Below are 15,697 nucleotides of genomic sequence, written 5' to 3'. Positions count from 1 at the left end.
CTCCCACAAATGCAGCAGAGGACATCTGTAACCTTTCAATCCATTACATAGGCCGCTTGTATTTCATTTACATATAATATCCATGTGGATATAGCAATATAGCTTTTCTTTCTCATGTTAGTTATTAGTTTATTATAAATTGGTTTATTTTCAGATCAGCCTCATGTTTACACCATCAGATTAAATGTTGCAGTTCACTATTGTTGCTGGCAAAAGAACGAACCCTTAGGGTTTATTCTTGCAGTCTCCAAATGAGTGAACAAATGCAGACGCTGATTTTCCCCCTATTGATTGGAACTGCAAACAGAGTTGAAATTTCATAGACGGTATCCTTTCTGAATACCGGTGGGCTGAAACTGCTGCCTTACCATTCATAACCAACATCAAAACTGAGAGAAGCAAAAGAATGGTATTTCTTACTTACTTTTTCATGGTTATGTACCCGACTTTCCCATTTTTTAGCGTGCTTTTCCTGTTTTGCTTAGGGGATTGACTTTTCAAACAGTGAAAATAGTGATGTTCATCATATAAAAAGTATGATTTGGAAATACAATGAGGCATTTTATGGTAGAAATCTCTTTTTTAAAACTTCCTCTTGCAAATTGTCCTAGATTTTATTGCATCCTCTGTTTTTCTTTGTTTGCTGTTGTGGGATTTCTTTCTTCAAATCAAGCAAAAATTAGCTCTCATTCATTCCAGGCACTTTCCTTGCAAAAGGAATTTTTCTTAAGCTACTTCCTCTATATAAAAGGCGTGTTAAAAATCAAGAACAGATTAGAAACTACGGCTCAATTTTCTCTCTAAATCTAGCCCTTTATTTGGATGTTGAGGGGAGTCAACAGGAACGCTGTACCAATTCCTGATTGGTTTTTTTGGGGGGAGCATCTCATTTCTTTTGCACAGGTATATATGCACAGCAGTAATACAAGACCTGTAGTCCAGATTTTAAATAAAAGACAAACTTGGAATAATACAAATGGGGAGGGCAGAAGAGTATGTGGAAATATCTGAGGTCTCTGATGTCTGAAGAAACACCTCATTATCACGTAGAGAACTCTTTGATAACTTGTGTAAGAACCTGCCTTCTCTCCCCCTCCCTACATACCATTTGAGCTCTTAAAATAAGCTTACTAGCAGTCAAACCAAGACAGGTTAATCTTTAAATCAGATGTAAATACAGAAGCTTTTCTTATTGTGGTATATTGAAGCGCTAAACGTAGATGCAGATTTTCACAGGAGGAAACCAGATCAGCACAGTTAAGCACTGCAATAGTTTGTCTCCCAGATCACCGTCTGAGAACAGAATTTCCCTTTCACTGTACTGTAGGATGATGAATAGGGATTTAGTGGCAAAGGATAATGTAAAGCTTAGATTAGCGGATGCTGCCAGGAGTGTTATACGGCTGATGAGCTTGCACGGGCTGGAGCTTCTTTCTTCTTCTGGAGTTGACCTGTACAAATTTCAGGGAGATTCTCCCAGGGGAGCACTGAGACTGGGCTGTCTTCCGTCTTTCCCAGCAAATGGATCTCATGTCAAATGCTTTCTCTATCAGATCACTATTCCTCATCTTTGGTATAAATATATACTCTCAAGTGCTGTTTTCTGAATGTTTGGCTACATTCAGTCCTTTGACCTCCAAGTTAATGCTTTCATTTTGAACTCCAGCATTGTGGGACAGGCTGCTCTCCTGGAAAGCATCAGTAGCTTGTACTTTTAATGTATAATGCATGAAATAATCTCATTTTGGAGTCTTCAAGCCTGCCTCAGTCTAGACTGTGTCTCACAATCGCACTGTCTGACTGCCGTACCTCAGCCACCGAGACCGGACTGGTCTGTCTGGTTGAGTCCTGAGTAGCTGATGCCGTGTGCCATTTCCTGCTTGCCCGCATCATTTCAGTCTTAATTACTCTTTATCTCATCTCCCAAGCAATCATGCTGCTGATTTGTTTTTTGCTTAGGGAATATGTTGTTACAATTGTGCTATTTACACACAGAAATGTCTCGCCCTTTCCATTAGGCTTCTGTCAGGGGTTCCAAGTGGAAAACTGTCACAGACCTTCCTGGGGCTTTGCCGTGGTGCGCTCCAGGGGCACCGGCACGGCAGCCCACCCCTAATCATTGCAGAGCAGAGTGAATTGTGGTGGGTTTGTGCCTGCCTGGCTCCAGTGTGGACAGGCGACCTGCTGTGGTCCTGCCTATTTCTTTCTTTTGTTTAACTACAGGAATTTCTCATAGCGCCTAGCTCTCCAGCCTTTTGTTCCTTCCCCTTTTTCTCTTGTCCCAGGTCAGGTGCAAAGTGAGCATCAGTAAAGATACTAAAATCCGATGTGATGCAGGGCACTCGGGCAGGGTCATCCGGGTAAACAGGGCATTGCGCTCTCCTGCAGGCCCGACCGCCCTGCGCAGCACGGCTAGTTCATAAGAGAATTAACAGCACTCTGGAGAAAACTTGACAGACATCATCATCATAACAACAACAAAAATAATACCACTTACAGTTCTGCGTTTTTCATAAATTTTACCATTATTAATATTTCTCTGGGAGGTAGATAAGGACTGATAATCCTGCTTTGGGGAGGGAAAGATAAATATGGAGAGATATATCTACCTTGAGACAGAAAGTCAGGTGTGGGTTTACAATGGGAAGCCCCAAGTCCTTGTCCCCAGTCTGAGTCTCTTCACGTGACAGATGTCACTATTTAATCTGCTACTTGCTGTTAATTAATATCTTTTGTTTGCTGATATGCTCTAAATGAAAAGCCAGTAGACCACGGGTGAAGGGAGCAATACAGATATATACTTGCTATACGATTATGTTTGCATGAATCCTGAACTAGCTCTGTTCCTCTGATGAAGCTTTTGCTTGACAATATTTGGCTCTGCTTCCATTAGCTTGTGGGCTATTTGGGTGAAATCCCTGACCCAAGCTATACTGAAATCAGGCCAGAAATCCGTATAAATAATTGTAAGTGCAGGCAACTTACTACAACTTCTGTGCTAATTTTCTTGAAAAATATGCTTGACACCATTTTTTTTCCTTTTTCAATACCAGCTGAAGTGGTAAATGCAACAAGTTTAAAATAAATTTCACAGGTAGTGTTGGGTTAGGACCAGTTTATTATGGAACTTAGCTCTGAATGTCATTTGCGTGGTCTAAATGCCATACAAACATTATTCAGTTGTTGGATTAGTAGCCCCAGGGAATATATATCAGAGACATTTAGATTGGCAAACAGATTGGTAACGTTTGTCCCTTTGGCAGCTGGAGGGACCTGTTTGTATGGATTTGTCTCTGAGGGCACAGATTCAGGAGAGACTGGCAGTGGCCCTGGGGCAGGCGTGGGCAGTCCCAGGTACATGGCCCTAGGGCAAGTGCAGGAAGGTCCCTGGTAGGTGGCCCCGCTCTTGGGCTGCTGTCGCCTCCCTCAGTTGCGGTGTTGAGCTGTTGATGGACGTCTTCCATCACTGAACCAGAAGGAGACAAAAAATGGTTCCCCAAAGAGAAGGGGTGAAACAGAAGGCTGCTGCTGTTCAGGACATTATGCTCTAAGTCAGTTTAGGAATTTCTGCCTCTTCCTTCTGAACGGTTTCTGCAGGGAAGCCCGTGGTTCAAACAAGCGTGGCCCCACTCAGAGTGGATAAGGCTGGAGCGGCCATTGGCGTGTCGTGGAGCTCACCACTGCCAGCCCTTGCCTTCGCAAATAGGAAAAACATCCTGTTTTGCTAGAAGGAAAGGATGGGTAAGGAAGAAATATGCTCAGCTCTGTTTTAAACCTCAGTCAATTATATGCATGCCCCGAATATGCTAAGGCTGCGATTTCCAAAATCTCACAGTAAGATTCAGTATTCCTTTGCTTAGTAGCAATACTGGCTCAGGGGTGCCTGGCTCTGTCCTTGCTCCTCTGCCCCACTGCCTCCGTCACCCGTCACACCACGGCTCTTGGTGGGGCCATGGACAAACTGCCTCGGTTGCTTGGGCCGGTCAGAGCCCTGCGCTGCCTTCACCTCGGGAAGAGCACGAACAAGCGAAAAGTCATCCCAGCTGTATTGCAGATTCTCAGCAGACGAGGAGTTCACGAAGCAAGAGATTTCTGACAGACAGTTGACATCTGAAGGAAATCTCGCTGAAGAGAGGAAATAACTCCTAGTGCCCTTAGAAAGTGAAAGAGTCGATATGGAAAAGAAACATATGAAAAAAAAAAATTAAAATGTGAATTTAATTAATTAAAAAAATCAAAAGGGAGTTGTGAGTAAATTTAAAAGGCTGCAACATAATCTGGCAGGGACTGACCTGAATAGTAATGAGTGTATACCTGTAGGCTGGCATCCTGGCTATGCTGCTGTTTAATCTTTTTCAGGTTTGTATAGTTTTTAGAAATTAAAATGGGTGGATTTGTTTTAGGCAGCTTCATGCCCTTGTTTAGCTGTAGTTTCGAGTTAATGTAAAACCTGAAATGAAGTGCAAACTTGACCCAAATCCTTTAAAATTGCAGGCATTAACCATCTCTTTTAGCAATAGAACAAATACACAGAGCAGAATTAATTGAGAATATACTTTTAAAAATACAGGAAGTGACCTCCACCAGGCTGGGGATCTGTCAGCTGGCTTGCTCTTACACCTTTTTTAGTTTTAGAGGTGAGGCTAATAAATAGTTTTACTTCTTTTCGTGAACTTTAAAGATCATCCAGGAACTTTGTGAAAGAAACTCCTAATGCAGCAGTTGTTGCATGGGAGCAGGACTAGCTTTTTGTGCAGAATCCAGCTGTTTTCGGGAGGCTGGGAAGGCCAGGAGAGGGATGTTTGAGTATTTTCTGCTACATTCGTTTTAATCCATAACGAAGCACTGAACACATTTGTAAAGGTTCCTCCTGCTTTTACAGTGACTTTGCTGTTAGTGCTTTCCCGTAAGACTGGAGGAGACCAGGGCGACAGTACTGCCCTCCTCCATTATTCGTGCTCACAGTAAATAATTGAAGAGGCAGAGATGGCAACGTAAAACGAAGACCCGGAAGTCCTCCGCTTTTCCCTACGGTGGGCTACACGTTTGCAGTGAGTGGGAGCGCACGCCAGCGTCACCGCTTTGTCGGGAACGCCTCTGCCTCGGCAGTTCCAGCCAGGCTGACCCCTGCCACATTGGCTGTCTCCAGCAGGATGGCTTTGCTGGCTTTAATCTGCAAAAAGGAGCTTACAGTCTTGCCCCCTTTCCCATCAGGAGAATGTGGTGTAGCTGCAAATTGGGAGGATTTAGCCGTGCAAGTACATATGCTAAAGCACATCAAGCCCAGATTTTTCCACACATTTGGAGGATTATTTTAGGAGAAACACAGGTGCACACACCCACTTCTTGGGCCGGGGGGTGGGCGTGTTATTTGATATTTTAAATAATAAAAATAAAACTTGGAGAAGCAATTGCTGAACTATAGATCAGCCTGAGCCTGGCAACTGCTTTTATTGAATGCTATGGGGTGCTGCTGTGAGCAGTGGCTTAGCGTTCAGTGCTCGCTTTGAATCCAAAACCACGTCTGCAGGTATTTACCTTCTGATCTCTAAAACTGGAACAGAGTTATGAAGAAAACGGCAGCCTTCTCGAAGGCTGCAGCAGCGCAGCAGTAAATGCTTTGCTCCCTGTTTCCCTGGGATAAGCGCCTGTGGGAAGGATTTCACAATGTTTGACTTTTAAACAAGCGTTTTTCACTTGTTGGTCGTGTTCAAAACGTTTCGTAGGGGTCATTAATGGGTAAGGGAATTGTGAAAAGAGCATGATACTACCGTTATTCATTCCCATTTGGGGGAAAAAAAATCCTGTAAACTTATCTTGAAGGCTGCCAAATGCCATTCTGAGTGCTCTGAAAGGAGTTTTATGTTTCCTTATCTGAAGACTGCTGTGATCTTCCCAGATTCATTAATACATGAAAAGCAAATTGCAGAAAACGCTTTTATGTTTCAGAAACGTGGTGGCAGGAAGGGAGTGCTTAGCAAGAAGCTGCACATACCGCACATACGTAACGCTTTCCCGTCTATCAGAAGATCCTATCCCTGGCAGATAGCAGCAAGACATTCCTGGGGGTGGAGTGACAGTGAATTTATCTCGGGAGCGAGCAGGATTTTGCTTTGCTAAGCTAGCTGGTTTGCTCAATTCAGGAATTTTCCATTCACCTCCATTATCCACCAGCGTATAAATCCCAGCAACTGTAATTAGGGCTACTTACCTTAATTAGTTAGCAGTTTTCTGTGGCTCACCTGTTCTGCTGGCTCTCTTCTGTCATACTGTCTGCTTGGTTGAACCGCTTCTCCAAAAATTCCTGCTTTGGAGGTATGCTTTCAGAACTATGTCGCGGAGGGGACTGCGTTGCTGTTCCGTGAGGAAGGCTGCTGCAAGGTAGACCTGGTGTTATGCAGGGAAGCGCTATTGGATTTAAAGAAATATGAAGCTGCGCTATGTGGTTTTTATTGTCTTTTGATAGATTATTCATCACTTTGGCACTCAGAAACCCTGGCTGAGGGGAAGGCTCTGTATTGACATGCTGGTAGGAGTGTGCGGTGCAGCCTGAGGAGGTGGCCAAGGGCATCCCTCCCCTTGCCTTTTCCTTTCCAGTTCCTCTGGTGCGAGCACGCTACCACTACATCTGGGTGGACATATTCACTTCAGCCAGTTTAATTCAAAAGATTTAGTTTAACTAGCTTGGTACTTACAATTTTGTGTGTTGGTTCAGAGTGTAGCACAGACTGTTAACATGGATGTAAAATGCAGGTTCGTAGGGATTTGTGGGCAGCTCAGCTCCATTAGCTTGAAACAGCAGCTGAAAAACATCCTTTTTAAAGTAAAGATATGCATTAGCCAACATCAAAAATCAGTTGTTGCAATTGCTAGTTAGAACATGCCAAAATGACAAGCACTCATTAAGAATAGATATGAGAAGAATGACTTGGCCAGTAATATAACAGTAACATGTAGATTTAGTGCTGTTAAATCATCATAACCTTTCTGTTTAAGATGAAAAAAAAAAGGGAATACAGGTTCTGGTCTATAATTCCTTATAATTATGCTGCGGCTGCAGCTGCGGAGTACGTCTGATAATTTGCATTCTCCACCTCCTGCCCTTATTGCAGAATTAAATTGGTGTCTCATTAACACAGGAATGTTTGTTGTTACACCGCCTGCTCTCTCCCCTGCGCCCACACGACCGTTCAGGTGCCATGTCGGTCCCTTGGGAGCCCCCGAGCGGGTGCCAGCGGGACAGGGGGTGTGTGGGAAGGGACTTTCTTTACCTCTTACAACAGGTGCCTTTGTCAGCACATCTCAGAGGCGGCCGAGGAGGAGCCACTCTCAGCCCGACCCTTTTAACTTCTGCTGCAAGGGAAAAAAAAAACCCCACCCCAGAAGGCAATGAAAGCGAAGAGGAAGCGGTCACTGAAAGCGTTTCGGAAAACCCAAGCGGAATTTAGCACAGCAGGTATGGTCTTTGTCCAGGTGACACGGAGAGCGATCTCGCCAGCTGGATATCGCTTCAGGATCGGAATCTGACATAACTCTGCTGTGGGAATTAATTGGAAAGAATTTCCAAGCCTTTGAAGAAAAATTTTTTAAAAATGCACTGTAGGCGCATTTCAAGGAAAAAATACTTTTCTTCCTTCTGCAAGGGTTAAGCATGATCAGAATCTGCTTTAGTCTCAGGGATTTAACCTCAAGTGCTGCATTTTTTGTTTGCCATAAGCCTATTAGAACTCTGTTTCCTAGCAATAACATGTAATTTCCCCCCCTATTTAAGTGAAAGAGATGTTGGGTTTTTAATCCTGTACGCTACAGCTATTGCTCAAGTTTCCTATTCAAATGCAAATAGCACCTGGTGCTATTTAGATACCCGTGTAATCTTTGATAAAGGTACTCCAGGAGCACAGGAAAAAGAGAAAAGCAAGGTGGGTCTGACCCTGTTTATTCTGGAAAGTGAGAGTGTAAACATATGCTGCCGGCAACCCGCACTGGAAATTTCTACCAGATTTGCAGCATCCAGCACATGCTCTTTTTGGAGACAAATGCGCAGCTGAAACGATTTAAGTTTCTTGAGCAGGTATGATGTTTCACCAGGAAGAACAAAAGGCTTCCAGAGAAGATAAAAATGTAGTGGATGAGTCTAAGCAGAAGTGCCGATTTGGTCAGGAGGTTTATCTTGCCTGGCTCTCCTGAAAGGAGTTTCTTTTTGGGACATTCTGTTTATTTCGTCAAATCACTGATTATTTTCTGGATTTTCATTCGTAGTTTTGAGAATATTGATTCTTAGTGTTTTTTTCAGAGTTTTTTCCTTGTGCTGTCTTTTTTTTTCTGTGTCAGGTAGATGTTACAATAAAGGAATTGGAAAGTCAGGAGCAATTTGGAAGGCAGCTACGCTGTTTAGGACTCACAGACAAGAGATACCACATCACTTCTTGATTTAAAGCAAACCAGTCCCAGATTCAGGTTAAAAACCTTCTACTGTGGAAACTTTCAATTGCATAAATTGGTTTTATTCCGTTTGTGGAGGTGTGAGTTTATCCAAGGAAGAGCTTACAGCCTCCGTTGAATTTTGCATGACTGTTTTACCTTGTATTACGAACGGGTAACTGAAGGACTCTTTCTGGAAGGTTGTGACTTGATGCCATCATCTTCCTCCTAAAATCATAAAGCATCTACATGGCACAAGATGCAATTTGGATCTGCATAAAAGAGAAAGCGAGTGTTTTTCAAGAGTTTAAAGGAGAGATTTAGAAACTCGTGGAAAATTTCAAGGAAGGTCTGAAAGAAATCATCATTACACCAATCTCTGTGAGTTTACAAATAAGGCAAAAGGGGCAATTTATCGGAAAGCGAGACTCTGCTAACAAGAATATCGGCTTTCCATGGGAGAAAACCAGATATAAAGAATAAACAATTGCTACAAAGTTTTGAGAACAACAGAAGTGATTCCAATCCTGCTGTCAAGCACTGACGGATCTTTTCTTGCTTAATACTAATCTGGTTTGGCCACTGCTTTTTCATCTTCAGCCTCATATTGGAATTGAAACTGCTTCCCCAGCGTTCAGCAAACTCCAGCAAGTGCCTTTTGCACGTTGAGTGTTGGGAATGTGAGCAGGTGTTTCATATGTGCTTCCCATGACAACAAAAGGCACCTGAGAGAGGAAAACCCATCGGGGAGCTGATTTGCTGGGTCGTATTTTCTCTGGTGACACTCCTTCCTCATTAGCGTCCTCAGGTGGGTGTGAACAACCCACACAGAACTGAGCCAAGGTTCAGCCGTGGGTTGTCGGTCCGCTCTGGCTGCTAACGGCAGCTTGCCGGCAAAATGATGGAAGAAATCTCCATAACGGTGGCTTACGATGCCCATGTCTTTAGCCAGCTGTACGATGAAGACTTTCTGGCCAATCTGGTGGCAGTCAGCAAACCCAAATCTGTGGTAGGTGTTACTCTTGCTCCTTTGCCAGTAACGCTTAGGTTATACTCTTTCCAATAGTGAAGTCCTTCTGCTGAAAGCTATCTATTACTTATTTTCTCTTTTTGTTACATTTTCAGAAATTTGCTTTTGTGCATCGACAATGTTAAAATAACGTTTTACTTCAGAAGAGATAAGATTATTCAAATAATATCTTTCTGGGCTACTAAGTTTAGAAGATATTTGCTCAGTAGTATAATAGTTAAAGTAATATTTTTAAAATAATATTGAAACAATTGAAATAATAATTAAACTGGCAAATGACTGAACTTATCTAACCGTGAAATCAGCGCTAAATGATCTAAACACAATGATGTGTTTTAGCATGTCAGTTAAAGATTTGGGCCAGATGCTCAATGTATATCCCGGGTCTGGGATGTAGGTCACTGTCATCACTAAAACTAAGAGAACCTGTCCCTTGCATGGGAATGGTGATTAAACACTTTTATATGTTCTTATGAAATCAGCATAAATATCTGTTAAATTTTTTTAGTTAAACATCCACTTCCTTTTTTCATAAATAGCCTATATCTTTATGTAAATGGCATGTATAGCATGGGCATCTTCCTCCCTCATGGAGATCCCAGCACTTGGAGGGAGCTACGTTTTGACTCTGAAGTCTGGTGCCAGAATTCATCTTTGGTCTCAAATTCTACAGCCCATGTGTGAGCCAGTCCACCTAGGAGCAGTCAAAAGAAGTCTTTGAAAATAAAAACGCATCTATAGGGGTTGAGCTTAACTTGAAAGCAGATACAGTTAGAATTTCAGTCTAAATACATATCAGGCTAATTATTTAGCAACCAATTGAGCATTCGCGTTTGCAGATTTTGGTCTGTACATGTGTTTGTATCCAGGTAGCTCATTAAGCTGTGACAAAGGGAGGTGTTCTCACCAAAATTTGCTTTGTTGGTATCTCGTGTAAAACCTCTTTACGCATATCTCCTGCTTGGGTTTTTCTGCCTTTCCTTGCTCCAGAAATCTCGGGTGTGTGAACTCGTCTCCTACAGACCTCCGGATCTAAAACAGAGTTCTGCCCAGTCCCTTATATTCTCGGGCCTTTTTCTCTCTCTGGCCTCCTCTATGCTAGAATTTACAAACTCTGTTAGAACAGTAAGCTAATAAATCTGGAAGTCCAGTGTACTCAAAACTGTGTACTTTAATATGACCTGGTTGGAAATCGGTCTCCAAGTAGGCTTTAATTAAACCAGCATATTAGGAGTTGCATACTTCTTCCACACTGGATATTTTTAAATATGTAGCGTATCTTAATTCATTGTCCAGCCACAGTCTTTTCTCTTTTTTCGCCTTAGTGGATTGCTATGGCAGCATTGATTATTTGGACTGGTAGCCCCGAGTAGCATCTTTCCTGTGTTGCAGTAGGTCCAACAGGAGCCAGGCACGCACTGATGGGCTAGGAGAGGCCCTTCGGATGAGTCCCTCAGAGCAAAGGATGATGACAGTGGGGCTTCCTGATGCCTCCTGCCCTCAACTACTTGCATGTTCTGGAGCCAGTACTGCAGCTGTTTAAAACCTTTGTGGCAAGAAAACGTTTCATGGATGGCTTGCCCTGTAATTTAAATCTTTGAAAAGTACTGCTTAACTGGGCTTGGTGATGGCCTCTTAAATTCTGTATAGCTTCGGAGGAAAAGTAACAGACATTGCGCTATGTATCTCTTGATTCCTCCAGATCAGCTGCGAGTGGCTGGAGGAGAGAGTAACTGTTGTGAAGACCACTACCTTACAGCTCCGCCTGATTTTGCCACTCTGAAAATGTGATGAAATAACTTCTAAAAAAAAAAAAAATTCTCTATGAATGAACTACTTCTCTCCTAGTAAACAGAGATACTTACGTGGAACAACCGTGGGAGGGAACAGTATCATTGTTACTATTATTTATAAGATCTTAATGATTGTCTTAGTGTACGCACATGTTCTTACCAACTCTTTTTTTTGTCCTTAATCAAAGAGTATTAACGCATTTCAGCGCATTATGTACTAGTAAATAAGTTAAGAAATGTGGTTTTTGCAGGGTTTACATTGGAAATACTTAGCTACTCTTTTAAATGGTTTTCAAGTGTATTAACTAAGCAAATAATGGTGCAAACAACCTGAGGAGGTTTAAGATGAAGCTTGATGGGATTATGATAGGATTAGACAGTGCGTGGGAGCCTGCACTACTACGGGATGAGACACGATGACTCAGAAAGTTTCTTTCAGTTCTCTGCTGCTATGTTTAACCGTGGGACAAACTGCCAGTTGGGATAAGTTGGGGCAAATCCTGTTGACTCTGTCCGGGTCATTTTACCAGATGGCAGAAAGGTATGTACAGTACATAAAGTAAAATTCTGCAGAAAGAATTTGCAGAGTTTTTGTTTATTTTGAGAGTTCGTGCTAATAGGACAGGAATTTTTGCAATCTGGGATTCATCTGTTTGTTTGCAAAATCTGGGTTTCATTTATTTTTAAAGGAAGAGAAAAGCTTAAAAAAAAAAAAAAGTTCTTTAAAGGCTTTCGTCCTGTTCCGCAGTTTGGATGCCAAGGATGGTATTGTTGTAGTTCCAGAAATCTTGCAACTAGTAACTCATAGTTAATTTGGGTTAAGCAATCGGTCAGGGTGCACGGGAGCCTCTCTTGCTCAGAGGGGAGAGGCACGTGTTCCGGCATGAAACGGCAAAGGGTTAGTTCCGAAACCAGGCCAGGCCCCGATGAAACCTGCTGTGGGTCGCTTGTCCTTCAGGTCAGCCCTGCGTAACCTTCTGACACGTCCGGTGCTGCGCAGGTAATGAACTTAATGAGGAAAATCAGAATTATCTGCTGTTCTCCAGGTCCCATCAATGGGAACACATGTCAATGGAAATGTGAATTTTTCATTGGAAAGCGTAGCAGGGGTTTTGTAGCATTGCTTTGATGCACTTAAATACCAGACAATTAAACAAGATGTAGATGATCGAGATAAGTTTTTTGTTAAATGTGCTCCAAAGCAACACTGTATGATAGCAATCCTCCAACATATATTTTAATAAAATTAGTCATATTGCAGTGTGACCATGACACACGGTTGTTTTGCTGTGTGGTCTTGCTTTCAAGATTTCAAGTTATTCTGAAACTATTTCGCACAGACAGGCAAAGCAGCTTATAAAAGTAGACTGCTGTGTAGTTTGTGCAAGAATTGAGTAGCTTTACTCTAAAAAATTTCCATTCTCAACTTATTTGCAGAAAACTTGGACCCAAGGGGTTGTAAAAATGGTATACTAAGTGGTATAATCCTCTTAATCTGGAGTTGAAGGACATTCTTCTGGAAAGCTTCATTGTATTTTCATTTGCCTGCCTGCCTTGTTGTGTTTAGCTCTCTGTTCAAGCGAATTATCAGCCATTTCATAGAAGCAATTCATGGTTACCCGCCGGCAGACTCTGCCGTGATGATTTCCAGGCTCTCGATTTCCCATCGAAGCCAGACTGAGGAGGTTCGCAGAGGGTGGGTGAACTGCAAAGTGGGTGGAAAAACTGAGCGGCCTGGCAGGAGCGCAGGGCGTAGTGGTCAGTGGGTGAAAGTCTAACCGGCAGCTGGCTGAATGGTGGTTTGAGGGCTGATACTGTTTAACATCCTCAGGATGCGCCCTGCTTTTCAATGGCAAAAACTTGGTTTTCAAGTCATAAAAGCTTGAGGGTGAGCGCTGGGCACGCAGGAAGGTGGGTGTGCCATTCAGAGGAACCTCAGCAGGGGTGGGCTGAGAGGAACCTTCTGAGGTTCCAAAACCTCCCCGGGTTCCTCCCAGGGGAGGAATTAACTCCATTGTCTGTGCAGGATGGGGACCAAATGCCTGGATAGCATCAATGCAGAAAGAGTGTTAGGAGTCATGGTGGATGACAATTAATGTGAGTGAGGCGCACGCCCCAGCGGTGAGGAAGGCTAGCTGTGCACCAGGCGGCATTACCAAGAGCACAGCCACTATGTCAAGAGAAATGGTTATTCCCATCCACCCAGCAGTTGTGAGGCTGCGTCTCACACGCTGAATCCAGTCTTGAGCCCCGACAGAGAAAAGGATATTCACAACCTAGAGCGAGTCCACCAGAGGGACACTGGGAAGGCAGGGGCAGCCGCATGGGGCGAGGATGAAAGGGTTGGGACAGCTTAACTGGTAGAAGAAAAAGCTCAGAAGGGATCTAATTGCAGCCTCCTGCCACCTAAAAGAAGGTCCTAGAGAGGATGGAGCCAAACTCTTCTCAGAGGCATGCAGTGAGTGACAGGACAATAAGAAATGGTCACGATTTGCAGCAAAGCAAATTGTGGCTCAGATCAGGGAAATAAAGCAGTTCTGCCCAGGGAGGCCTGGCATCTCCATTCTTGGAGACTTTCATGAGCAGCACGCTCTGACTTTGTACCTCTCCCTACCTGAGCAGGAGGTTGGTCTATATGCCCACTGGAGAGCCCTTCCAATCTAATTTTTTCAATGAGTCTCTATTTCTGCCTCGTGTGGAGTCTTGCAGTGGGGAGGAGCTGGCAGCATTTGAGCCTTTGAAGACCGTCTTTCCCTGGGTGGCATTGCCGCTGGCGCGCTGCTGCTGTTGCTACTGCCAGAGGAGGAATAAGGGAGTTTGGGTGGTCGCTGTTACGAGAACTGGCTCTTCCCAGCAGATACAATCCTCTGCTGCGCTCTTCCCTTCCCAGCAGAAGGAGGGATCCTGCTCTCAGAATGTCTCGCCTCCGTCTCTTCCTCCTCTGTGGGGCAGGAGCAGCCAGGTTCTGCCCTGATCCTCTCACTTTGTCTTTGCAGCGGCAATAATTTTCTTATATATGTGTATAACAAATAACAAATTCTATTTGTTAAACAGGTGATCCAGAAAAACAAAAGCTCTAATAGTTCTCGTCTTTCCCTTCCCTTGATCGGTCAAGTCCCTTTTGTGATTCCAGGACCCAGCCACTCTTTAACTGTTTTGATTATCAGCAATTTTCTGTGCTCCACTCATACCTGTCATCTTTCTGGTTTCATTAGCTTTTCTGCAATTTCTTTTCCCAGTACAAATCTTCAATCTCCCAAAAAGTCAAATGAGCCATCTTTATATGGAATAGTAAAAATAACATGAAGTATCACCTGAACTTTTGTTTTTAGAAATTCTGTATTTTTATTCCGCTTTAAGGAGTCAGTCCCACAATGTTATCTTCTTCCTCTGAAACTCTTCAAGATTTGAAGTTGGTGAAGGAAACTGCTCATATAAAGCTAATTAAATGGATTGTCTTATCAGACTATAGTTTACTTACTAACTTATTTTAGATTTGAAAGTACAATAATACACATGAATATTAGCTTGGCTGCAATTTTTTTCTCATTAAGACTTGGTTGGCACCCTTGGATGTTAAAGCTAAACACATTAAAATAAAATCTCTTCCTTCCTTGGATTTCCCATGTTTTTAAGTCTTGAAGTTCCAGCATATTTAGGAAAACTGGCGCAGCTTCTGCGGTGTGAAACACCCATACAACCCCTGTCGTCCATAGATCCCTGTAGGCCAGAGAGGAGGCAGTTTACCCGCCATGGGGAAGCTCCTGGTCCCTCCTGCCACTAAACCCAGACTTGATTATGGAGCAGATGCTTGTCTGATAAAACTCGCAGAGTGCTTCTTTACCAGACACAACTCTAGCCCTAAATGTGGAACTGGTAAACAGTGAAGAAGCATATGTTTTATATTATGGTGATGTGTACCTGGCATATAATTTTATTCTTCTTCAGGCTTATTTGACCTTCATCACTCCTTTATTATTATATATGAAAATGGCTAATTGGTACTAAAATACCTTGGGCTATTTATTTTTATATTGCATCCCATTTGTTTTCTGCTGTCCTAAACCTTCAATGTGTGGCGCATTTTTGCTGGTTGATGTTATTGATGCAGAGTAGAACCTGTCAGAGGTGAAGCCGCAGCCTTTGGTGTGGGGGCAGAGGACGGTCACGGCCTTTGGCAGGCGGGGAGGGCAGGGGCTGCTGGGTTGCACCCAGCCCTGGTCTTTGGTATTGCATCAGCGCATGTCGGTCTGATGGCTTTCCCGTTCCTGTTAAACACTCTGTGGTGCCATCCCAGCCTGACAGCATCACTGTGTAGCCCATGTTTGGCATCGAGGTTCAAGTGCATGGAAGCAAGAGACGTGGTTCATCCTGCCACTGGCTCACAGAGGTCAAGGCTAGGCAGATCTTCCTCTTTCAATGATCTAAGCTTCATCTCTCTCATCCAACTTCA

The 15,697-nt window shown here is 43.3% G+C and overlaps 1 protein-coding gene across 6 annotated transcripts in view; it reads left to right on the top strand.

The window, feature by feature from the left end:
* Positions 1-15,697, top strand: part of RABGAP1L (RAB GTPase activating protein 1 like) — a 252,573-nt gene that overhangs the window by 201,382 nt on the left and 35,494 nt on the right. The window contains exon 1 of one of the 6 annotated variants that reach the window (XM_063343735.1): positions 6,080-6,315. The exons of 4 other annotated variants lie outside the window; for them this stretch is intronic. Coding sequence is in view for 1 of the 2 variants with exons in the window: in XM_063343734.1 (XP_063199804.1) it covers positions 9,320-9,430 (111 nt within the window). In the remaining variant the exon portion in view is untranslated. Of the gene's footprint in view, positions 1-6,079; positions 6,316-8,533; positions 9,431-15,697 lie in introns of those variants that run through there. One more of the 6 variants, XM_063343734.1, reaches the window with a different exon arrangement.

Source organism: Chroicocephalus ridibundus, chromosome 8, assembly GCF_963924245.1.
Source record: "Chroicocephalus ridibundus chromosome 8, bChrRid1.1, whole genome shotgun sequence".
NCBI lineage: Eukaryota > Metazoa > Chordata > Aves > Charadriiformes > Laridae > Chroicocephalus > Chroicocephalus ridibundus.
This window is presented reverse-complemented; position numbering and strand designations above follow the sequence as displayed.